Source organism: Palaemon carinicauda, chromosome 1, assembly GCF_036898095.1.
Source record: "Palaemon carinicauda isolate YSFRI2023 chromosome 1, ASM3689809v2, whole genome shotgun sequence".
NCBI lineage: Eukaryota > Metazoa > Arthropoda > Malacostraca > Decapoda > Palaemonidae > Palaemon > Palaemon carinicauda.
This window is the reverse complement of record NC_090725.1, coordinates 3,187,337-3,213,647: the sequence shown is the minus strand read 5'-3', so window position 1 is coordinate 3,213,647 and position 26,311 is coordinate 3,187,337. Positions and strand designations below refer to the sequence as shown.

The window sequence follows — 26,311 nt, the reverse complement described above, 5'->3', positions numbered from 1 at the left end:
TACCTTCTCGTCCTTGGCCTAAATCTTTCGATATTCCCAGCTTATCGGAGATCGTAGGCAATGAACTAGAAAGAGTCTTATGCCCTGTTAGAGGTCTTAAGTTCTACTTAGCTCGTACTAAACCTTTACGAGGCCAATCTGAAGCTTTATGGTGTTCGGTTAAGAAACCAACTTTGCCTATGTCAAAGAATGCTTTGTCATACTTTATCAGATTGTTGATACAAGAAGCTCATTCACACTTGAGTGAGGAAGACCGATCTTTGCTTAAGGTTAAGACGCACGAGGTTAGAGCTGTAGCAACTTCCGTGGCCTTTAAGCAAAATAGATCTCTGCAAAGTATCATGGACGCAACCTATTGGAGAAGCAAGTCAGTGTTCGCGTCATTTTACTTGAAAGATGTCCAGTCTCTTTACGAGAACTGCTACACACTGGGACCATTTGTAGCAGCGAGTGCAGTAGTGGGTGAGGGCTCAACCACTACAATTCCCTAATTCCATATCCTTTTAATCTGTCTCTTGAAATGTTTTAATGTTGTTTTTATGGGTTGTCCGGAAGGCTAAGAAGCCTTTCGCATCCTGGTTGATTTGGCGGGTGGTCAAAGTCATTTCTTGAGAGCGCCCAGATTAGGGGTTTGATGAGGTCCTGTTGTATGGGTTGCAGTCCTTGATACTTCAGCTCCTGGGGGTCTGTCAGCATCCTAAGAGGATCGCTGGGCTCCGTAAGGAAGACGTACTTACAAGGCAGAGTAATCGTCTAAGTCGACTTCCTTACCAGGTACCTATTTATTTTGGTTTTGTTATATTGATAACTGTCAAAATGAAATAAAAACTCTTAGCTTATACGATGTAAACATAATTAACTGGTCTCTACCCACCTCCTTGGGTGTGAATCAGCTATTATATATTCACCGGCTAAGTTAAATATTTAAAAATGATATTTTAAATATAAAATAAATTTTTGAATATACTTACCCGGTGAATATATAAATTAAATGACCCTCCCTTCCTCCCCAATAGAGACGCAGTGGGATGAGAAGAAATTGAGTCTTTGTTTACATCGAGAGTGGTATCTGGCCGACAGTTGGCGCTGGTGGGCACACCCGCAACCTGTATAGCGATCGCTGGCGAGTTTTTACTGTATGTGTCTGTCGAGCAACAGAGTTGCAGCTATTATATATTCACCGGGTAAGTATATTCAAAAATTTATTTTATAATTAAAATATCATTTTACTACTGTTAGGGTGAAAAATGCTTACTTTAGGGAGTGGAAGGGATATTACGACCAGGCCAACCTGTTCGGTCTTCTGCCTGATAATCTAGTTTAGTCGTAAAGAGCAACTGGAATTATGGAAGTAATGGTTTAGCAGCAGAAGGAACTAAAGTATGTAAAGATTTTGAGGCTCTGTGCGCAGTTTTCGAATTTGTGGAGCACTATTAATTTATAATGACTATGGGTTGAAAAGGACCAAAATTATCAATTCTAAGGGAAGATTCACTGGACTTCTGAAGTCTAAACAAAAGAAAAGAGTAATGTCCAGATCTCGTGAAGCTCATCACTTCTGAAAAAAGGCTGAACTTTTATGTTATCTACAGGTGGCGGAATGTCAATATAGTAGTCATACCCCTACAATAAACTATCCTAGTTTTTCCCGGCTTTCTAGAACTGTTGACTTTACTGCTAATCATTGAAACATATTTTCCCATCAGTGGGTTCAAGAGTGAGAGGCACTCTAAACACCGATAATTAAATCAGAGAATTTCGCTTGACACAATACAAGGGAATGTGGAACTTCATCTTCCAGAAATAATCCCTGTGTTGTTTCACGGCAATAATTGTAAACTAAACCTAAGGTAAAATCTTGAAATGCAGTACATAAACAATTTGAGAGCGTGTCTGATGATTGCTGGATTAACCGAGAAACAGGTCCATATTTCCCGAGGTGACAACCTGTGCTTCTTACCACTTGCGGTAGAGGGATCTGTGACCTTGTTAAAGCAGGTATTATTTAAAGCAAAAGAAAATCAGAATTTTTTTAAATTTTTAAGATTTTATGTGTAAGTGTCGAATTAAACTGGGCTTCTGAAGAAGAAGCAATATCAATGTCAGGGGAGATTTATAGAAATACATTAATGAGTATTACTGTGCTGAATAAACAAACATACACAATAACTTCATCACAAACAGTGAACTATAGGTTTACCTCGGTTTACTAGTTTAATTCGGATTGGGAGTTCACTCATAAACAAAATGCCTGTACACAATATTGAGACAATTTTTCCCAGAAGACGCATTCCACCAGTCCATAAATACCCATATATACTCATTTTCAAAGGTTTGTAAAGCTAATTCCTAAACCTTTCATGATCGCTAACCAATAGAAAATGGAAATATGGACAAATTAACTTGCATTTAACCTTTTGGGAGATTTGTTGCTGATGTGAGGGAGACGACACAGGAAGAGGAAGAGTAGGTTATTACTTAGAGGGAAACCCTCCATGAGATCTAGTAAAATATTGGGAGTTTCTTCACACAATGATGTTGACAATCACTGAGTTACTTAATTTACACTTGGTCCTCTTTGTTTTACACTTTTACGTTCAACTTTCACAAGGAACCTACTTAGAGACAACTGCTTTTTCCTTTTCTTTAAAATAGCATGAAAATGCTACATTACGTTGTCGTTAGATAGATTCACTGGTTGCCCTGCTGAAGTCTTTTCTGAGTGATGTATTTACAAAATTTTGCAGTGTTTCCCATATTTTCAACATCTCCCTAATTAACTTGAAGAGGTTTGTCACTCATCCCTCATCCTCCTCAGATTACATCTCCACAACCTCTTGTAGCTGCTCTTTATGCAACTTCATTAGCTCCTTGGTTGCCAGCTGCTCACTACGTTCTCATGAAGATCATTGATGTTGTCCTTGTCCACCTTCAACCCCATTGCCTTCCCAGGGACATAATTTCATTGTGAACTGCCCCCTACATGGGCTTTAATCCTTCAAAATCATGTTAAGAAACATATTTGGGTCAGATTTTTCAAGGAAGACTTGAGGGTTCTGTTGACCCTTTACCAGACAAAGTCAATCATTTTGGGGTAATTGGCAATGTGGAAATGTTCTTTCCAAGACTCTCCGAGGGTGAGTTTGGTCCATTCAGTGCCCTCCAAGCATTGCTGGAACATTGCTTTTGTGTACAGCTTCATGAAATTTGAGATCACCTGCTGATCAATGGATTGGAGTGATGTTGATTGGCATGAACGTCATCCTAATGAGTTTTTGAACTCTTGCATTAGGTTGTCTTCATTGGCTGGAGGACTGGCAGGAGCATTGTCCATAAGTAACAAGGCTTGGAGTGTTAGGTTCTTCTCCATAAGGTAATTTTTTACCTCAGAACCAAAAAGAATATTGACCCATTCCACAAACAAAGTTAGAGGCACCTAGGCCTAAAGGCTCGTGAATTCTGCAGACGATACACCAGAAAAATTTTGATTTTGCAGTCTCTGCTAGCATTAGCACACAACAGTAAGGTTAGAATTTTTCATTCGCTTATGGCTGGGAATTGCCTTCTCTTCTGCTGTAATGAAAGTCCTGGGCATCTTCTTCCAAAAAGATCAGTATCACCACAATTGAACCCTTGCTGTGGCATGTGAGATTCTGAATCCATGAACCTTTTAAATTTGGAAATGAATACCTCTAATCTCTTGGCATTAGAGCTCACAGCCTTATCTTGTCGCACAACACTATGGATGCAAGCTCTCAAAATTCTCAACACCCCCAATCTCACCTTGAATGTCTCTTTTCCTTTTCCTGCTGACGTACCTGGCTTCTTTGTCACAAGGTCAGCATACAATACCTTTGCTTTTTCATAAATAATGTTTCTGTTAATCTTATCTCATGCTAACTGCTTTTCATTAATCCAGAAATGGAAAAACTTTTCTATGTTATCAAGAGCACGTTGCTGTTGTTTCATCAATATCAGCACCCCTTTGTAACATGAATTGACTTGATCTCTTCCTTTTTCTAAAGAATTATACAAATCTTAGATGTACAATTGTACATTTTTAGCAGGTCTGCCACGTGTATCTTATGCTTCTCAATCGTTTATTTTTGTTCCTATGCAAATACAAACATAATTCCTTTAATATTATTATTAATAGCTAAGCTACAACCCTAGTTGGAAAAGCTGGATGCTATAAGCCCAAGGGCTCCAACAGGGAAAAATAGCCCAGTGAAGAAAGAAAATAAGGAAATGAATAAACTATATGAGAAGTAATGAGCAATTGAAATAAAATATTTTAAGAACAGTAACAACATTAAAACAGATCACTGATATATAAACTATAAAAGGAGACTTATGTCAGCGTGTTCAACATAAAAACATATGCTGCAAGTTTGAACTTTAGAAGATCTACCTATTCAACTAGCCGATTAGACAGATCATTCCACAACTTGATCACAGCTGGAATAAAACTTCTAGAATACTGTGTAGTATTGAGCCTTACGATGGAGAAGGTATAACCATTAGAATTAACTGCATACCTAATATTACGAATAGCATGATACTGTCCAGGAAGATCTGAATGTAAAAGATGGTCAGAATTATGAAAAGTCTTATGCAACATGCATAACGAACTAATTGAATGACAGTGCCAGAGATTAATGTCTAGATTAGGAATAAGAAATGTAATAGATTGTAAGGTCCTGTACTACAAATTAAGATGAGAATCAGCAGCTGAAGACCAGATAGGAGAACAATTCTCAAAACAAGGTAGAATGAAAGAATTAAAACACTTCATTTATCATCATTTATCACCAAAAATCTTCAAAGACTTTTAATAAGCCAATTTTTTGTGCAATTAAAGAAAGAAAGAAAGACCAAATGTTATTTCTCAAAAGTAAATTTGCAATCAAGAATCACACCTAAAATCTTAAAGGAATCACATAGAGTTAAAGAAACTTTATCAATGCAGAGATCTGGATATAGAGGAGCCTCTGCCCTCGACCTACTGACAAACATACTCGAGTTTTTAAATATTAAACTTAGCCGGTGAATACATAATAGCTGACGTCTCGGACGGCTCGACAGATTCCAAAAACTCGCGAGCTATCGCTGTGAAGGTTGCGGGTGTGACCACCAGCGCCGACTATCGGCCAGATACCGCATATACTTGTCAAGTTCTCCAGTTCTTCTCTGTCGGTCTTGTCGACAAGTTGGTTCCGCTCGCTTATGACCTTGAGTTTTCGACCTATTTGGTGAAGTACTTTATTTTGGTTGTTTATTGGCTTTCGCTGTGACGGGTGTTTTTTCTTCAATTAAACTCTTGAAAACCCTTTTTTTGGCTGGTGTTTATTGTTGATGACTTTGGTTTTGACTTGGATTTTCTCTGATTGTTCAATATGGCTGACCCTTCTCCTATCCCTGAACCTAAATATCGCAAGTGTGCGAGGGATTGCAACAAACGTCTTCCCAAGGCCTCTATCGACCCACATACCGTTTGTTCTAATTGCCGGGGTAAATCCTGCCAATTAGGAGATCGGTGTGATGAGTGCGTGGTCTTGTCTGAATTCGACTGGCTTGAGTATGACAAATATACTCGTAAGCTGGAGAGAGATAGGGTGAGGAGAAGCTCCTCTAGATCTTTGGAATTTTCCTCCTCCCATGCCCCTGAACCTAATCCTTCCCCTGTAGTAGTTGTTCCTGAACCCCCTACTAGCACTCATGAACCGTCCATGCGGGATATGTTTCTAGCGATTCAAGCTTTAGGCGAAAAAGTTGAGTCCTTAGCATTGGACCGTAACCAACTCATGTCAGATGTTAAGTTGTTGAAGTGTCAGAGTGGTAAAACAGAAAATCGTAGTGATAAAGTGATAAGTGCGCAAAGTGTATTTAGTGTTGCGACCGAGGGTTCGTCTGTTCGTGCTTGTCGCTCCCCTAGTCCGAGACCTCTTTCAGGCTCCCCTGCACCAGGGAGAAGTAATGTCGTAGGACTTAAGGGGACGAGAGGCGTTAACCAACGTACAGACGTTCCCTCTTTGGTATCGGACGTTTCTCGTCAAGATCGCCCTTACCATAAGACGGGTGAGACTGTGTTCTCCCCGTCCTCCGAAGACTTATCGCACAAGAAACCTTGGCGCAAGGTTTCTAGACCCTTGAAGCGAAAGTCAGTCCCTTCAGGACAGGTCCAGCGTCCTGGCTGTAGCCATTGGGGCAGCTCTGACCTTTTGCAGTCGTCGGATGACTGTTCGCCTATTAAGCGCAAGCGTAACACGGGGTCCGAGGGTCGCGGTAGAGGCAATGTTTTGCCAACGCAGACGTTACCGACGTCACGGCCCGTTCCGACTCCCGTTGATCCGAAGTGGGTTGTCCTGCGGGACATGCAGTCTAAGCTTGCCTCCCTTATGGAAGAGTATGACTTTGAGCAGGTTCGCGATGATCCTTTGCTTTTGAGTCGCCAATGCGCTGAACGTGACTCTGGCCGTCAGCCGCCCAAACGAGTATTCACTCGTCCGTTTGACGTTAGTGCTGACGTTTCTAGTACTTTGAAACGCGATGTCAGTAGTCTTTCACGTCAGTCACGTGACATGGATCCCCCCTTGCTGCAGTCTTGTACTGACGTTCAGCTGCTGCCGCCGCAGCCCCGCACTGACGTTCGCCGACCGGCTCCGTTGCCTCGGCGTGACGTTGAGCGTCAGTCACCGCAGTCGGAGGTTGTTTTGCCTGCTCAGACTCTGCAGTCAATGCAGTTCCGACGTGACGTCGAGCGTCAATCAACTTCAGCTGTTGTTGTTGGTCAGTCACAGGGATTTCAGTCCTTTCAGCAGCGGCGTGACGTCGCTTCCTCTTCTGCTACTGCTGCTCCTTTGCTTGTTGACATTGCCTGTCAAGCGTTGCCTCCTCGGCAGGTCTCTCCTTTTCATTAGACTCGGCAGTTGTCGGACGAAGTTCCGTCGGATGAGGAAGTCGTTGATCCCCTTCCAACTGATATTCCTTTGGAGACTTTGTCGGACGGAGAGGAGCCTAAAGCTGCTCAGCCCTCTCTGGATTTTAAAAAGATCATGCTGATTTTTAAGGAACTGTTTCCTGACCATTTTGTAACTGCTGCTCCTCGTTTGCCTCCGTCAGAGTTTCCGCTAGGCCTAGCTACTTCGACTCCGTCGTTTACTAAGCTAGTGCTCTCTCGCTCTTCTAAGAGAGCTTTGCGTTTACTAGGCGATTGGTTGATCACCAGGAGGAGTTTGGGGAAGACAGCCTTTGCTTTCCCCCCTTTTAAACTGGCTTCTAGAGCGAGCGTCTGGTATGACACGGGAGAAGTTCTCGCCTTGGGAGTTCCTGCCTCTGCCCAGGGAGACTTCTCAAGCCTCGTAGACTCTCCCCGTCGCCTGGCCATGAGACGCTCTAAAGTTTATTGGTCCTCTTCGGACCTTGATCATCTCCTCAAAGGGGTTTACAGGGCCTTCGAAGTTTTTAACTTCTTGGATTGGTCGCTGGGAGCCTTGAGCAGGAAGATCTCTTCGGCCGACCGTGATGTATCCGTGCTTATTATGTCCTGCATGGACAAAGCTATCCGTGATGGCTCTAATGAGCTCGCTGCTACCTTTACGGCAGGAGTCCTTAAGAAGAGGGAGACTCTTTGCTCATTCCTTTCGGCAGGAGTAACTCCCTGCCAAAGGTCAGAGCTTCTCTTTGCCCCGTTGTCATCTGCCTTGTTTCCTCAGCAGTTGATTAAGGATATTGCGGCTTCTCTGGTGCAGAAGGATACCCACGACCTGATGGCTACGTCGGCGCGCAAGGCTGCTCCTTCATCATCTTATGTCGTAAGACCCAAGCTCGATACTCCAGCAACTAGGTTTATCCCGCCCTTTCGTGGCAGAGCCCCCAGTAAGGGAGGCGCTCGTGCCGACAGTAAAAGAGGCAAGAGGAGAGGATCCAAGTCCTCCCGTGGCAGAGTCTGACTGCCCACGTCCTCAGACAGCGGTAGGGGCCAGACTGAACAACTTCTGGCAGGCCTGGGAGAAGAGGGGTGCAGACCGAGAGTCTGTGTTGTTGCTAAAGGAGGGGTACAAAATACCTTTTGTACGGAGACCTCCTCTGGTAAAAGTTCCTATAGACCTCTCTCCCAGGTATCGAGAGGAGTCAAGGAGACAGGCACTACAACTGCAGGTGTCTCAGTTGCTAGAGAAGGGAGCGGTGGTGAAAGTCTCGGACCTTCAATCACCGGGATTTTACAACCGTCTCTTCCTAGTCCCAAAGCATTCAGGAGGTTGGAGGCCGGTGCTGGATGTCAGTGCGCTCAACGTTTTTGTTGTCAAAACAAAATTTACGATGGAGACCACGAAGTCCGTCCTAGCAGCGGTCAGAGAGGGAGACTGGATGGTCTCTCTCGACCTGCAGGATGCGTACTTCCACATTCCTATACACCTGGATTCTCAACCGTATCTGAGGTTTGTATACAGGAATGTGGTGTACCAATTCCGAGCACTGTGCTTCGGCCTCAGGCCTGCTCCTCTTGTTTTTACGAGGCTCATGAGAAATGTGGCAAAATTCCTTCATTTATCGGGGATTCGAGCCTCCCTGTACCTGGACGACTGGCTGCTCAGAGCGTCGTCCCGTCATCGCTGTCTGCAGGACCTTCAATGGACGTTGGATCTTGCAAAGGAGTTGGGGCTGTTGGTGAACTTAGAGAAGTCTCAGCTGACTCCCTCCCAAACGATTCTCTATTTGGGGATGGAGATTCGCAGTCTAGCTTTTCGGGCTTTTCCGTCTGCCTCCAGGATAGATCAAGCCTTGCTCAAAGTCCGCCTCATGCTGAGAAAAGACCGTTGCTCAGTGAGAAGTTGGATGAGCCTCCTAGGGACGCTATCATCCCTGGAACAATTTATCTCTCTAGGGAGACTTCACCTTCGCCCTCTCCAGTTCCATCTAGACTCCCATTGGGACAAGAACAAGACTTTGGAAGCTGTCTCAATCCCGATCTCCGAACCAGTAAAGACGTGCCTGAACTGGTGGGACAGCAACATAGGTCTTCGAGAGGGTCTGTCCCTGGCGGTCAAGAACCCAAACCACGTGTTATTTTCAGACGCGTCGGATTTGGGTTGGGGAGCGACTCTGGACGGTCTGGAATGTTCGGGTCTTTGGACGTCGGATCAGAGGAGCCTTCACATCAACTGCAAGGAGCTGTTGGCTGTTCACTTGGCCTTGACGAGTTTCGAGAGTCTTCTCCGAAACAAAGTGGTAGAAGTGAATGCGGACAACACCACAGCCTTGGCGTACATCTCCAAGCAAGGAGGCACTCACTCCCACACACTGTTCGTCATCGCAAGGGACCTCCTCATCTGGTCAAAAGATCGAGGCATCTCACTGTTGACGAGGTTCGTCCAGGGAAAATTGAACGTCTTGGCGGACTGTCTCAGTCGGAGAGGTCAGGTGATCCCTACAGAATGGACCCTCCACAAGGACGTGTGCAAGAGTCTTTGGATGACTTGGGGTCAGCCCACCATAGACCTCTTTGCGACCTCATTGACCAAAATGCTCCCGACCTATTGCTCTCCAGTCCCAGATCCAGAGGCGGCCCACATAGATGCCTTTCTGCTGGACTGGTCTCACATGGACGCTTACGCATTCCCGCCGTTCAAGATCATCAACAGGGTTCTGCAGAAGTTCGCCTCTCACGAAGGGACAAGGTTGACGTTGGTTGCTCCCCTCTGGCCCGCGAGAGAGTGGTTCACAGAGGTACTTCAATGGCTGGTAGACGTTCCAAGGAGTCTACCTTTAAGGATGGATCTCTTACGGCAGCCCCACGTAAGGAGTCTTCATCAAAGCCTCCCCGCGCTTCGTCTGACTGCCTTCAGACTATCGAAAGACTCTCAAGAGCTCAAGGATTTTCGAAGGAGGCAGCCAGAGCGATCGCGAGGGCTAGGAGATCATCTACTATCAAGGTCTACCAGTCGAAGTGGGAGGTCTTTAGAGAGTGGTGCAAGTCATCCTCTATTTCCTCTTCCAGTACCTCTGTAGCCCAAATTGCAGACTTTCTCCTGCATCTGAGAAATGTTCGCTCCCTCTCTGCTCTCACTATTAAGGGCTACAGGAGCATGTTGGCTTCTGTGTTCAGACATAGAGGCTTGGATCTGTCAAATAATAAAGATCTCCAAGATCTCCTTAAGTCCTTCGAGACCTCTAAGGAGCGTCGTATGTCAACTCCTGCTTGGAACTTAGACGTGGTCCTAAGGTTCCTAATGTCCGACAGGTTTGAGCCATTGCATTCAGCCTCCCTGAAGGATCTCACCCTCAAGACGCTTTTTTTGGTGTGCTTGGCTTCGGCTAAAAGGGTCAGTGAGATCCATGCCTTTAGTAAGAACATCGGCTTCTCTACAGATAAAGCCACATGTTCGTTTCAACTTGGTTTTTTGGCCAAGAATGAACTGCCTTCTCGTCCTTGGCCTAAATCTTTTGATATACCTTGCCTGTCAGAAATCGTAGGCAACGAGGTTGAAAGAGTACTGTGCCCAGTTAGAGCTCTTAAGTTTTATTTGGCTCGTACTAAGCCATTACGAGGTGGTTCTGAGGCCTTATGGTGCTCCGTTAAGAAGCCCTCATTGCCCATGTCTAAAAATGCTTTATCGTACTTTATTAGATTTTTAATCCGGGAGGCACATTCTCATTTAAGTGAGAAAGATCGTTGTTTGCTTAAGGTCAAGACGCACGAAGTGAGAGCGATAGCAACTTCGGTGGCTTTTAAGCAAAACAGGTCTCTGCGAAGTATTATGGACGCGACCTTTTGGAGGAGCAAGTCAGTGTTCGCTTCATTTTACTTAAAAGACGTCCAGACTCTTTATGAGGACTGCTACACCCTGGGTCCATTCGTTGCAGCGAGTGCAGTAGTGGGTGAGGGTTCTACCACTACATTCCCTTAATCCCAATATCCTTTTAATCTTCTCTTGAAATGTTTTTAATCTTGTCTTGGGTTGTACGGAAGACTAGGAAGTCTTTCGCATCCTTTTTGATTTGGCGGGTGGTCAAATGTCGTTTCTTGAGAGCGCCCAGATTAAGGGTATTGATGAGGTCCTGTTGTATGGGTGGTCGCCCTGGATATAACAGCTCCTGGGAGTCTTTCAGCATCCTGAGAGGATGGCTGGGCTTCGTGAGGAAAGCGGACTAATAAGGCAGAGTAATCGTCAGAGTCAGCTTCCTTACCAGGTACCTATATTTAAGTGGGTTTTTTTATGATATAATTGTCAAAAACTCATGAGCATATACGCCTTTATTGCATTAATACTGGTCTCTACCCGCCACCAAGGGTGTGAATCAGCTATTATATATTCACCGGCTAAGTTTAATATTTAAAAATGATATTTTGATTATAAAATAAATTTTTGAATATACTTACCCGGTGAATATATAAATTAAAGGCCCTCCCTTCCTCCCCGATAGAGACCCAGCGGACTGAGAAGAACTGGAGAACTTGACAAGTATATGCGGTATCTGGCCGATAGTCGGCGCTGGTGGTCACACCCGCAACCTTCACGGCGATCGCTCGCGAGTTTTTGGAATCTGTCGAGCCATCCGAGACGTCAGCTATTATATATTCACCGGGTAAGTATATTCAAAAATTTATTTTATAATCAAAATATCATTTTGTTAGGATTCAACTTCATGCCTCATAATTTGCAACATGCTCTAATTTTTGGTAGAGCTATATTAAGAAATTCAGCAACCCCAGATCTACATTCAGGAGATAGAATTGAAGCAAAGAGAGTAGCATTATCTGCATAGCAACAAACTTGTTTTTTAGGCCAAACCACATACGTGTATATAGTGTGAAATTGTAACACGCCAAGAAGACTACCCTAAGGAACACCAGATATTAAATTCCTATATTCACTATGGTGCCCATTAACAGCTACTCACTGCAATCTATTACTTGAAAAATCAATAATGATGTTAAGAAAACGTCCACCTACTCCAGGTAGTAGGTTGGCCAGGGCACCAGCCACACGTTGAGATACTACCACTGAGAGTTATTGGGACCTTTGACTGGCCAGGCAGTACTACATTGGATCCTTCTCTCTGGTTACTGCTACTTTTATCTTTGCCTACACATACACCAAATAGTCTGCCCTATTCCTTCTACATTCTCTTCTGTCCTTATACACTTGACAACACTGAGATTACCAAACAATTCCTCTTTGCTCAAGGGGTTAACTACTGCACTGGAATTGTTCAGTGGCTACTTTCCTCTTGGTGAGGGTAGAAGAGACTTTTCAGCTATGTTAAGCAGCTCTTCCTGGAGAAGGACACTCCAAAATCAAACCACTGTTCTCTAATCCTGGGTAGTGCCATAGCCTCTGTACCATGGCCTTCCACTGTCTTGGATTAGAGTTCTCTTGCTTGAGGGTACATTCGGGTATGCTGTTCTATCATATTTCTCTTCCTTTTGTTATATTAAGTTTTTATAGATTATATATGAAAGATCTAATTTAATGTTGTAACTTTTCTTAATTCTTTTTTATTTTTATCATTTAGTACTTTTTTATGTAGTTTGTTTATTTCCTTGTTTCTTTTCCTCACTGGGTTACTTTTTCCTGTTGGAACCCTTTGGCTTATAGCATCTTGCTTTTCCAAGTAGCATTATAGCTTAGCTAATAATAATAATAATAATAATAATAATCATAATAATAATAACAGTTTGAGTTTGAAGACAAGGGCCTCATGATGCCACCTCTTTTTCCAGACATCTTTGGTTTAGAAGTATCTCCCAAGTGGTATGATGTATAGAATCTATGCAAAACCATTTATCATGATGACTATACATTCAAACAACATATCCAGCAAAAAGGATATAGGTTTTTCCATGACCAACTACCAGGTACTTGGTAAAAGCCTACCCTAACACCTTCAACATCTTGCTGAGGACATTAAGAGAAGGACAGGAGCCTTCCTAAACAGGACCACATGCTCTGACATAGGACTACATGCTCTGACATTTCTTGGGAAAGCTAAACAAGCCAGTTTGGTTCAACGAGACTTTCTCCAGCTTAAGGATAAGCCTCCTATTAATGGGCGATAGTTTTTATTTGTATAGGTCAGAGTTTGGGTCATTCATATGAAGAGCATAAGAAGCAGCTTTGGAAAGAAGTGAAGAGAGTAGGGAAGGGTGGTTCGAGAATTGAAGAGACAGTGAAAGATGGAAATGGAAGGTTGTTAAAAGGAGAGGAGGCAAGGAAAAGGTGGGCCGAATATTTTGCAAGTTTACTAAATGTTGAGGATAATAGGGAGGCAGATATGTTTACTGTTGCAGGTGTTGAGGTGCCAGTGATGGGAGATGAGAATAAGAGAGAGATTGCAAGAGATGAATTGAGGAGAGCACTAGATGAAACGAGAGTAGGAAAAGCACCTGGTATGGATGGTGTGAGGAGTGAGTTGTTAAAGGAAGGGGGTGTGACTGTACTTGAATGGTTGGTGAGATTGTTTGATATGTGTTTTATGTTGTCAATGGTACCAGTAGACTGGGTGTGTGCATGTATTGTACCACTATTTAAAGGTAAGGGAGATGTGCATGAGTGTTGTAATTCAAGGGGTATTAGTTTGTGGTGAGTGTTGTTGGAAAAGTGTATGGTAGAGTACTAATTAATAGGATTAAGGATAAAATAGAGAATGGAATCTTAGAAGCAGGGTGCTTTTAGAAGAGGTAGGGGATGTATGAATCAGATTTTTACAGAGGAAGATATGCTAGAAATATTTAGCAAAAGGCAAGGAGGTGTATGTTGCATTTATGGATCTGGAGAAGGCATATGATAGAGTTGATAGGGAAGCGATGGGAATGTGATGAGGTTATATTGTGGAAGGTTGTTGCAAGCAGTGAAGAGTTTCTACATAAGTAGTAAAGCATGTTTTAGGCTAGGAAATGAAGTGAGCGAGTGGTTTCCAGTGACAGTGGGACTGAGACAGGGATGTGTGATGTCGCCATGGTTGTTCAATTTGTTTGTTGATGGAGTTGTAGAGAGATGACTGCTTAAGTGCCTGGTCGAGGATTAAAACTGATAGACAAAAATGATCATGCATGGGAGGTAAATCAATTGTTGTTTGCAGATGATACTGTACTGGTTACAGACTCGGAAGAGAAGCTTGGTCGATTAGTGACAGCGTTTGGAAGTGTATGTGAGAGAAGGAAGTTGTAAGTTAATGTGTTTAAGAGTAAGGTTATGAGATGTACGAGAAGGAAGGGTGATGCGAGGTTGAATGGAGAGTTACTTGAGGAAGTTGATCAGATTAAGTACTTGGGGTCTGTTGTTGCAGCAAATGGTGAAGTGGAAGCAAATGTACGTCAGGGAGTGAATGAAGGATGTAAAGTGTTGGGGGCAGTGTAGGGAGTGGTAAAGAATAGAGGGTTAGGCATGAATGAAAAGAGAGTTTTCAATATTTAACTTAGCCAGTGATTATAATAGCTGCAACTCTGTTGCTCGACAGAAAAACTCTACGGAAAAATTCGCCAGCGATCGCTACACAGGTAGGGTGTGTACTCAACAGCGCCATCTGTCGTTCAGATACCCATTACTCATTGTAAACAAAGAACTCAATTTTCTCTCTGTCGGGCTACCGGCAAGACCTACTAATTCGCTGTTGCTAACTGGATTTGTTTTCACAACTATTTGGTGAAGTACACTATTCTAGTTTTGAGCTTTCGCTATGCAGGTGTTTTATCTTCATCTTAAAACTTGAATTCGTTTTGGATAGATTTATTTATGGTGACAAAGAGAGTATGGACTTTCTTTCACTTTTAAATGGCCGACCCTTCCCTTAGACGGAAGTGTGTTTAGGCTTTTAGTAATTATCTTATCACGTTATAGATTTTCCTCTATATATTTTATATCTCTCCGCCTTTATTAGGCCTCTTCGATTAACTTTCCATTTTTTATAAACATATAAAGATAAATTTTAATGCTTTGTTTATATAGACCTTTCCTGAGAGTAGGCGGTCCTATCTTGGAAACCGAAGTTAATCAACGTTGAGCCCTTTATATCGTCTTTAGCTTTTAAAGAGCTAAGGATTTAAAACTTTTTAAATGTAATATTTTATGAAAGAATTTCTTTGATAGTCTTCGTACTGTTTTCAAAGATGAACTAACGTTTAGTTTTTTATGCTAGCAGTTGTTGACGTTCAGGACGTTCAACATGCGCTCTATCGTTACGATAGAGAGAGAGTGTATCACGGTTTCACTTTGCAGTAAGAGTAAATCGATTCTGACGTTTTGTTCATTCTTTCTTAGCTTAAATGTTTTAAATTCTAATTTAAAGGAACTTTTTATTTGAAAAACCTTTCAGTTTTTTCCTTTAGTCAAATAACATGTTTTTTTTTTGACGATATATAATTGGGCTCTTCTCTTAGGTGCGAAATCAAGAGAGAAAGAGAGAGAGAGAGATAGAGACGGAGAGAGAGAGAGGAGAGAAAACGTTCCGTTCAAGCGGGTAACGTTGTTCTCGTGTTACTCACGTCCCTAGTCGCTGTACGGGGAGGAAGGATAAAACGTTTTTAGGTTTTTATTCTCGTCCCCAGGCTATGTGCGGTGAGAGATTTAAAACGTAGTTATATGAACTAGTGTTTAGTCTCTTTCCCAGCCACTGATTTTTCTTTTTATCTTAAAATATGTTTTCTGTTTTTTGCTGGTATTATGAGCTTGCATTATACGACTAATTTCGCAATTACTACCTTTTAATGAAGGGTAGAATTGCGTGTTTCAGGAAATAAGTGCAAAACAGAAAATCGAAGTGATAAAGTGATATGCGCAAAGTGTTACAGTGTTGCGTCCGAGGCGCAAAGTGTTACAGTGTTGCGTCCGAGGGTTCGTCTGTTCGTGCCTGTCGTTCACCTAGTCCGGGACCTCTTACAAGCTCCCAAGCCCAGGGGAGAAGTAATGTCAAACGACTTATGGGTTCGAGAGGCCTTGACCAACGAACAGACGTTTTCCCTCTATGGTATCGGGTGTATCTTACCAAGATCTCCCCTACCATAAGACGAGAGAGACGTTGTTTCTCCTCGCCATCCGTAGGCTTTTCGCATAAGAAACCTGTCACAAGGTTTCGAAGCCCTTAAGCGAAAGTCAGTCCTTTCAGGACAGGTCCAGCGTCCTGGTTACAGCCATTAGGACAGCTCTGACCCTATGCAGTCATCGGATAACTGCTCGCCGCCTAACAAAAGCGTAACACAGACTCCGAGAGTCTTTTGTTGTAGGCAAAGTGTTGCGGTCACAGACGTTACCCTCGTCTATTACCACAACCATTTCCGTTGATCCTTAAGGGGTTGTATGGCAAAACATGCAGTATATGCTTGCCTCCCTTATGGAAGACTATTCTGCCGATTAGTCCGTTGAGTCTAGCCGTTTATCTCATCGATATCCTGGCTTTCAGCCAACCTAACGTTCCTTTGTGCTTACTGTTGACGTTGGCGTAGCTTAGTCACGTCAGTCAGGTTGTTTAGAACCACACTCGATGCGGTCTCGTGTGGGTTTTCAGCCGCATTTGGACGTTAGGCCACTGGCTGATGCTCCTGTTGACGTTCAAGACGTTCACTAACAATCGGAGTTGACTTGTTTTGACGCTGTGCGTCAACCTCCGCATTCTAGAGTTGTTTTGACTGCTCAGTCTAGGCAGTCAAAGCAGTCTCGAGTGGACGCTGTGCGTCCTCACGCACCTGTTGTTGTTGACAGTTCAGTTGTTGACAGTTCACAGACTGTCAAGCAGTTACATGAGTTGCGTTCTGGTCCGCTACTAATGCACCAGTGAGAGACTCAGTTTTTATCGGACAAGGTTCCTGTAGATGAGGAAGTTGCTGTTCTCCCTCCTACTGATATTCCCTTGAGGACTCTGTCAGATGGAGAGGAGCCTAAAGCTGCTTAGCCTCCTATGGACTTTAATTAAATCATGATGATTTTTTTTAAGGATCTTCGTCCGGATCTTTTTGTAACTGCTGCTCCTCGTTCGCCTAAACGTCAGAGCTTACACTAGGCCTAGCTACTTCGAAGCCGTTGTTTTTAAGCTAGTGCTCTCTCGCTCTCCTAGAGAGCGTTACGTTGGCTAGGCGACTGGTTTTTCACCAGGAGGAGTGTGGGGGATACAGCCTTTGCTTTCCCTTCTTTTAAACTGGTTTATAGAGCGAGAGTCTGATATGACACGAGAGAAGTTCTCGGCTTGGGAGTTCATGCCTCTGCCCAGATAGACTTCTCAATTCTGGTAGACTCTCCCTGGCGCCTAGCCAGGAGACGCTCCAAGTTGTTTACAGGTCAACTTCACAGCTGTTGTCGAGCCTTTGAAGTTTTGCTGTACTATTATGTCACGCATAACAAGGCTTTCAGGGGTGGTAAACGGTTCCGCCTCAGTCGCTAACCCCGTCTGTTGCCGCACCTGCTCCCGTAGACCCTAAATGGGCTTTGCTGCAAGACATGCAGTCCAAGCTTGCGTCCTTGATAGAGGACTTAAATGCGGAGAAGAACCTTCTGGCCAACAACCTTCCAACCGGTCGGTTGTGCGCCCTGTTGACGCTGAGGTAACCTACTCGCGTCTGCCAGTTGAGGTGGTTCCTCCACCGATGCGACCCAGTGTGGGTTGCCAGCCGCACGTTGACATTAAGCGACGCTCGGAGGTGGTTGTTGACGTTCAGGACGTTCAACAACCAGCAGAGGTGACTTGTTTTGACGCAGTGCGTCAACCTCAGCAACCCGGTAGGGTGTTGACTGCACAACCCAGACGGTCTAGACAGTCTCGGGTTGACGCTGTGCTTCCTCGCGCACCCATGGTTGTTGACAGTTCACAGACTGTGCAGCAGTTCCATGATATTGCGTCCGGCTCCGTCACGCATCCACCAGTGCGACCGGATTCAGCGAGCCAGACGTTGCCCACTCCGTTGCCGTTTCCTCATCAGTTTCGGATGAGGAACCCTCTGATGAGGACGTTGCTGAACAACAAGACGATCAGGCCCCAGCCCTGCTATCCATCCAGAAGATGCTGAAGAAGGAACGCTGCTCAGTCAGGCTGTGGATGAGTCTGGTAGGGACACTGTCATCCGTGGATCAATTTGTGTCACTAGGAAGACTACACCTCCGTCCTCTTCAATACCATCTAGCTTTTCACTGGAAAAAGGACAAGACGCTAGAAGCGGTCTCGATCCCGGTTTCCGAAAAGATAAAAGTCTTGTCTGACTTGGTGAAAGGACAATATCAACCTAAGAGAGGGTCTTCCCCTGGCTGTTCAGACTCCCAACCACGTTCTCTTCTCGGACGCATCGGACGTAGGCTGGGGTGCGACATTAGACGGTCGGGAATGCTCGGGAATATGGAACTCAAGTCAAAGGACAATGCATTTCAACTGCAAGGAGCTACTGGCAGTACGTCTGGCCTGGAAAAGCTTCAGGTCTCTCCTTCAAGGCAAAGTGGTGGAGGTGAACTCTGACAACACCACGGCTTTGGCGTACATCTCCAAGCAAGGAGGGACCTACTCTCTGACGTTGTACGAGATCGCAAGGGACCTCCTCACCTGGTCAAAAGGTCTAAACATATCACTAGTAACGAGGTTCATCCAAGGCAACTTGAATGTCATGGCAGATTGTCTCAGTCGGAAGGGACAAATAATTCCAACAGAATGGACCCTCCACAAGGATGTATGCAAGAGACTTTGGGCCACCTGGGGCCAGCCAACCATAGATCTCTTCGCAACCTCGATGACCAAGAGGCTCCCAATATTTTGCTCACCAATCCCGGACCCAGCAGCAGTTCATATAGATGCCTTTCTCCTAGATTGGTCACATCTAGATCTATATGCATTCCCTCCGTTCAAGATTGTCAACAAGGTACTGCAGAAGTTCGCCTCTCACGAAGGGACAAGGTTGACGCTAGTTGCTTCCCTCTGGCCCGCGAGAGAATGGTTCACCGAGGTACTTCGATGGCTAGTAGACGTTCCCAGAACACTTCCCCTAAGGGTGGACCTTCTACGTCAGCCACACGTAAAGAAGGTACACCAAGGCCTCCACGCTCTTCGTCTGACTGCCTTCAGACTATCGAAAGACTCTCGAGAGCTAGAGGCTTTTCGAAGGAGGCAGCCAGAGCGATTGCTAGAGCAAGGAGAACATCCACCCTTAGAGTCTACCAATCGAAGTGGGAAATCTTCCGAAACTGGTGCAAGTCAGTATCCGTATCCTCGACCAGTACCTCTGTAACTCAAATAGCTGACTTCCTCTTATATCTGAGGAAAGAACGATCTCTTTCAGCTCCCACTATCAAGGGTTACAGAAGCATGTTGGCATCAGTCTTCCGTCACAGAGGCTTAGATCTTTCCAACAATAAAGATCTACAGGACCTCCTTAAGTCTTTTGAGACCACGAAGGAGCGTCGTTTGGTTACACCTGGTTGGAATTTAGACGTGGTACTAAGATTCCTTATGTCAGACAGGTTCGAGCCGCTACAATCAGCCTCCCTGAAAGATCTCACCTTAAAGACTCTTTTCCTGGTATGCTTAGCCACAGCTAAAAGAGTCAGTGAGATTCATGCCTTCAGCAAGAACATCGGATTCTCATCTGAAACGGCTACATGTTCTCTACAACTTGGTTTTCTAGCCAAAAACGAGCTGCCTTCTCGACCTTGGCCAAAATCGTTCGATATTCCAAGCTTATCGTATGGTTGGAAATGAACTAGCAAGAGTCTTATGCCCTGTAAGAGCTCTTAAGTTCTATTTAAAACGAACTAAACCTTTACGAGGCCCGTCTGAAGCTTTATGGTGTTCAGTTAAGAAACCATCTTTGCCTATGTCAAAGAATGCTTTATCCTATTTTATCAGACTGTTAATACGAGAAGCTCATTCCCATCTGAATGAGGAAGACCAAGCTTTGCTAAAGGTAAGGACACACGAAGTTAGAGCTGTCGCAACTTCCGTGGCCTTTAAACAAAATAGATCTCTGCGAAGTATAATCGACGCAACCTATTGGAAAAGCAAGTCAGTGTTCGCGTCTTTTTATCTTAAGGATGTCCAGTCTCTTTACGAGAACTGCTACACTCTGGGACCATTCGTAGCAGCGAGTGCAGTAGTGGGTGAGGGCTCAACCACTACAATTCCCTAATTCCATAACCTTTTTAATCTTTCTCTTGAAATGTTTTTATTGTTGTTTTTGGGTTGTCCGGAAGGCTAAGAAGCCTTTCGCATCCTAGTTGATTTGGCGGGTGGTCAAAGTCATTTCTTGAGAAGCGCCTAGATTAGAGGTTTTGATGAGGTCCTGTTGTATGGGTTGCAACCCTTGATACTTCAGCTCCTAGGGGTCGCTCAGCATCCTAAGAGGATCGGGAGGCTCCGTAAGGAAGACGTACTTAAAAAGGCAGAGTAATTGTTCAAGTCGACTTCCTTACCAGGTACCTATTTATTTTGTTTAGTTATTTTGATAACTTATAAAATGAAATAAAAATTCTTAGCTCATATGATGTAAACATATTTTGCTGGTCTCTACCCACCCCCCTGGGTGTGAATCAGCTATTATAATCACCGGTTAAGTTAAATATTGAAAAATGTTATTTTGATAATAAAATAAATTTTTGAATATACTTACCCGGTGATTATAAATTAAAGGGCCCTCCCTTCCTCCCCAATAGAGACACAGTGGACCGAGGAGAAAATTGAGTTCTTTGTTTACAATGAGTAATGGGTATCTGAACGACAGATGGCGCTGTTGAGTACACCCCCTACCTGTGTAGCGATCGCTGGCGAATTTTTCCGTAGAGTTTTTCTGTCGAGCAACAGAGTTGCAGCTATTATAATCACCGGGTAAGTATATTCAAAAATTTATTTTATTATCAAAATAACATTTCTGTATGAGAAAGTGATTATGCCAACTGTGATGTATGGATCGGAGTTGTGGGGAATTAAAGTGACGGAGAGACAAATTAAATGTGTTTGAGATGAAGTGTCTGAGTAGTATTGCTGGTGTATCTCGATTAGATAGGGCCGGGAACGAAATAGTGATGGGGAGAACAGGTGTAAGAAATGGTTTAGCAGCTAGAGTGGATATGAATGTGTGGAGGTGGTTTGGCCATGTTGAGAGAATAGAAAGTGGCTATCTGCTAAAGAAGGTGATAAATGTAAGAGTTGATGGGAGAAGTACAAGAGGAAGGCCAAGGTTTGGGTAGATCCATGAAGTGATAGGAGGATAGATGTGAGAGGGGCAAGAGAGCGTGCTAGAAGTAGGAATGAATGGTGAGCGATTGTGACGCAGTTCCGGTAGGCCCTGCTACTTCCTCTGATTGCCTTAGTGACCGCGGAGGTAGCAGCAGTATGGGATTCAGTGTATGAAACTTTTTTTGTGGTGGATAACAGGGTAGGGTAGACTTTGGCACCCTAGCAGTAACAGCTCGGCTGAATCTCTCATCATGCTGGGAGGAGCGGAAAGAGGAAAGGTCCCCTTTTGTTCCTTTGTTTGATGTTGTGCTACCCTCCCAAAATTGGGGGAAATGCCTTTGTAAATAGATAGATAGATCAATTATAGGTCAGCTTCAAGAAAAAACAATATGAACTTCAGACGAGTATGGTATAGAAATAATAAATTTTTCTTATCAAAATTCCTTTTTATTTTCAAAATTCTTTTTATCAGATGCATAATTTGGGTAGAATACTTTACAGTACATTTTATTTTAATAATAAAAGTAATTTGATTTAACTATTTACTAATTGAATGTCATCTGTTGCTAAGGAATCCATCCATTAGTCGAGCCTTACCAGCAGACAGCATTGCTGTGGTTTTAGAGGAGTTAGCAAAGCGAGGAAACCTTGAATGGATTGATAAGACGAAGCGAAGGTAAGATGAAACTTTCATGTATGAAACTGAGCTAAGGTAGTATTTTGTAAAAGAGGAGTGTTGAATGATTATTGCGCTCAATGTAGATTTTCATAATAGATATGTTTTAGTAAAAGTTCTATTAGCTATATTTCAATGACTTAATCAATATTCATTTTGCAATTTGCTCGTACAGGGTATATAAAAGTTTTGGCAGCATTAAGATTAAAATTGCATTTTTTAAATACAGTGAACCCTCGTTTATCGCGGTAGATAGGTTCCAGTCGCGGCCGCGATAGGTGAAAATCCGCGAAGTAGTAACACCATATTTACCTATTTATTCAACATGTATATTCAGACTTTTAAAACCTTCCCTTGTACATAGTACTGTTAACAAACTACCCTTTAATGTACAGAACACTTAATGCATGTACTACAGTACCCTAAACTAAAACAGGCACAAATATTAAAGGTGATTTTATATCATGCATTTCCTAAACATGCTAAAAAGCACGATAAAAAATGGCAACCAATGTTTTGTTTACATTTATCTTTGATCATAATGTAGAAACAAACTGGAGGTAGAGCTTTGCTTATTACCCAGACATATTTCCCATACTTTTCCCTTAGAACTACATCACATCTTCCTACTTTAGATATATATATATATATATATATATATATATATATATATATATATATATATATAAGGGATTTTGACGTAGGAAAAATCTATTTCTGGGCGAAGGACCTGTGCCGCCCAGTGAATAAGCTCCATTTAGCACTTATTCTTAGGTAATTTACTGCTAAATATACCAGAGAAAAAATGTAAAGGAGTGCTAGGTTAACTAGCTCGCTCACCTATTGGTGTCGGTATAAAATTGGGCGTATATTCCAGAGGTCCCGCACTATTTAGATTAATCCACGACAGAGAACCCCAATAGAGGAGAGCCGTTCAACCTCACTCGGTACTACTACAATGCATCCGCTCAGAACCCAACTCCTTAGCACCCAAAGTTTGGGGACTCCAAGGGAGAGGAGCTGGGAGGGTTCACTGGGCGGCACAGGTCCTTCGCCCAGAAATAGATTTTTCCTACGTCAAAATCCCTTTTCTGGGCTCGAACCTGTGCCGCCCAGTGAATCTATACAAGAGAAAAATGTCACCAAACTTGCAAAATAAAGGAAAAAACATAAGCGTAAGAGAAAAACAGGATGCTTTAATCAGAGATGAGTACCAAAAAACAATTATAAGGGTATCTTAAATATGAACATAAATCCAATAAGGTAGGTATAATAATGCCGTGAGTGATAATATATACAGATACTCAGGAGCATAAAATTTACAAATATAATAACAGTATTCAGGTGCGCGACCAACGAATACAATAGGGTATAAATGAGGCAGGTAAGAGGGAGAGATAAAGAGTCAAGGCATTAACCTGTGAGTTACTCGTGAGTAACTACGCTCCCTGCGGCTACTGTAGAAAATTTTAGGGCTTCCAAATGTTTAAGGTAGTGTTTCTTGAACACTGACGGTGATTTCCACCCTGTATACCTGGAAAGGTCTGTAAAATTCATGTGGTGAAAGAAGTTCACCGAGGTGGCAACCGCCCTGATATCATGTGCAAGAGGAAAAGAGTCAGGGTTAGCTTGTTTAATAAAATACAAAATTTGTTGCCTGATCCCTTTAATAGTAATGGTACCGCCTTGTTCTCTAACGAATAGAGGCCCCGAGGAGTTAGAGGAGGTCCGGGATAGATAAGACCTAAGAGTAGTGACAGGGCACAGCGACGGATCTTGCGTGAGGGGAACAATTTTCCAGGAGGTCCATCTGTTTTGAGGGTCTTCATTCTTAGCCAAAAAGAATTTGTTAGGAGAAAGAAGGACCTCTCCTGAAGGCAGAAAGTCAATATGACCCGGGTCTCTCGACAAGGCTGCCAATTCAGAAATTCTTGCCCCGGAAGCCAAGCTCACTAGGAAAAGTGTTTTCCTGAGAAGGGGCATGTAACCACAAGAACTGTTAATGGTATCAGAAGCCAATTTGAGTACGTCATTAAGGAACCAGGTCACCGGGGTAGGACGAGTAACCGGTTTCAGTCTGGCACAAGCTTTCGGAATTGAAGCTAACAAAGAGTCGGTTAAGTCTATGTTAAAACCCACTAGGAAGATCTTTTTCAGAGCCGATTTAATAGTGGTGATAGTATTGGCTGCCAGACCTGATTCTAATAAAGATCTAAAGAAAGTGACTGTAAGGTTCAAGTTCATACAGTTCACGTCTGAGTCTATTAAAAATTTTGCCAACTTTTTTACTGCAGAGTCATACTGACGGATGGTGGAATCCCGTTTATCCGATTCTAGGAACAAGGTGTTTTGAGGATCAATATTGGCACCATGCATAGCCGCAAACTTCATAAAGTCCATAAAGTTAGGGCGCTCTGAATGTTTGAGAAAGCGTACACAACGCGTGTTTGTACTATCTGAGACAGAACCGGATTGGGTATCGGGCGAGGGTATAATCTCAACTCCCGCAGGAGAGGATACCAGTTGCTCTTGGGCCAGTTGGGTGCGACCAAGGCTACTTGTCCCTTGAAGGATCTCAGTTTGTCTAGAACTTTCAGCAAAAGATTCACCGGGGGAAAGAGATAAATCTTTTCCCAGTTGTCCCAATTCTGTGACATGGCGTCTGTGGCGTAAGCCTGAGGGTCTAGATTGGGAGCCACATATACTCTCAATTTGTGGTTGGATTCCGTGGCGAAGAGGTCCACTTGGAGACCGGGAACCTGAGAGAGAATCCACCGAAATGACTTTAGATCGAGTGACCATTCCGATTCTAGAGGGGAGGTCCGGGACAGGGCGTCTGCCACTACATTCCGGACTCCCGCCAGGTGGACAGCTGAAAGATGCCAACGGTTCGAGGCTGCTAGGGAGAATATGGCTACTAGAACATGGTTCAGAGGCCCTGACTTTGACCCGCCTCTGTTGAGGCAGCGGACTACCACTTCGCTGTCGAGGACCAGACGAAGGTGTTGTTTCTTGGGAAGAGCGAGACGTTTCAGGGTTAGAAGAACTGCCATGGCCTCTAGCACATTGATGTGAAAATGGCGGAACAAGGGAGTCCAAAGACCTTGAACTTTCTTGAGCTGAGAATAGTCGCCCCAACCTGATAGGGATGCGTCTGTGTGAATGATTAATTCCGGAGGCGGAAATCGAAGGGGAACTGACTTTGACAGACTGTTTGCTCTTGTCCAAGGAAGAAGTCTTTCCCGTAGAATGGGAGGAAGGCGGACTTTCCTGTCCCGGAGCTTCCGGTTCGCCCTCGAACGCCAGACACGATTGATATCTTTCAATTTTGCCTTCAGAAGAAGATCCGTCACTGAGGCAAACTGAAGGGACCCCAGAATCTTCTCTTGGAGTCGTCTGGAACTTACTTTGTCTTTGAGAAAGCGTTTGGTGTTCCTTGCAATCTCTAACCTCTTGGGTCTGGGAAGACACAGAGTATGAGATATAAGATCCCATTGCAGGCCGAGCCATTGGAACTTCGATTTTGGAAGAAGACGGGACTTCTTGAAGTTGATCTGGAAGCCTAGAGATTGAAGATAATGGATGACTTTGTGAGTGGCTTTTAGGCAATTTTGGGAGGTGTCTGACCAAATGAGCCAGTCGTCCAGATAGGCTACTACTTGAATCCCTTGATTCCTGAGTTCCTGAACAGCGACTTCTGCTAGCTTTGTGAAGATCCTTGGGGCAATGTTGAGCCCGAAAGGCATCACCTTGAAGGAGTAACTTTTGTCCCCTAAGCGAAAGCCTAGGTACGGACGGAAGTGTCTCGCTATCGGGACGTGATAGTAGGCGTCTGTAAGATCGATAGAGGTGGTGACGGCCCCACGGGGAAGTAAGGTCCGCACCTGCGAGACGGTAAGCATTCGAAACTTGTCGCATTGAATGGACAAGTTGAGAAGGGATAGATCTAGAATCACTCTTCTCTTGTCTGAATCCTTCTTCGGGACACTGAACAGCCGACCTTGAAACTTCAGATGTTTCGTTTCTTGTATGGCGTTCTTTTGTAAAAGATCCTGGACAAATTCGACCAGGTCCGGAGTGGAATGTTGACGAAATTTGTTCGGAGGAGGAGGTCCTTGAATCCAACTCCACCCTAGTCCCTTGGAGATGATACTGAACGCCCAGGGACTGAACCTCCATTTGTTGCGGAAGGCATAGAGCCTCCCCCCTACCTGCTGTACCTCAGTATTGGTTTGAGGAGTTGCCTCCACGTCCGCCTCGGAAGTTCTTTCTTCTGCGAAAGGCTCTTCCCCTGCCTTTGTTCTGGTTAGAGCCACGGTGGTAGCCTCTACCTCTACCATAACTCTGGGAAGAGCTATGAGCCTCGTAGGACTGGTTAAAGGCAGGGGAAGTGGCGGAGGCACCAGAAAGCTGGCTCTTAGGTAGCAGAACGGTGACATAGTCATCCGAAGGAGCCCGAGAGGTGGAAGGCTGTGCAGGGGCAACAGAAGA

The 26,311-nt window shown here is 43.9% G+C and overlaps 1 protein-coding gene across 1 annotated transcript in view; it reads left to right on the top strand.

Annotated features, from left to right (window-relative positions):
- Positions 1 to 26,311, top strand: part of Vps25 (vacuolar protein sorting 25) — a 90,341-nt gene that overhangs the window by 28,066 nt on the left and 35,964 nt on the right. Inside the window, exon 3 of the mRNA XM_068379570.1 lies at positions 21,716 to 21,820. Coding sequence (XP_068235671.1) covers positions 21,716 to 21,820 — 105 coding nt within the window. The remainder of the gene's footprint in view (positions 1 to 21,715; positions 21,821 to 26,311) is intronic.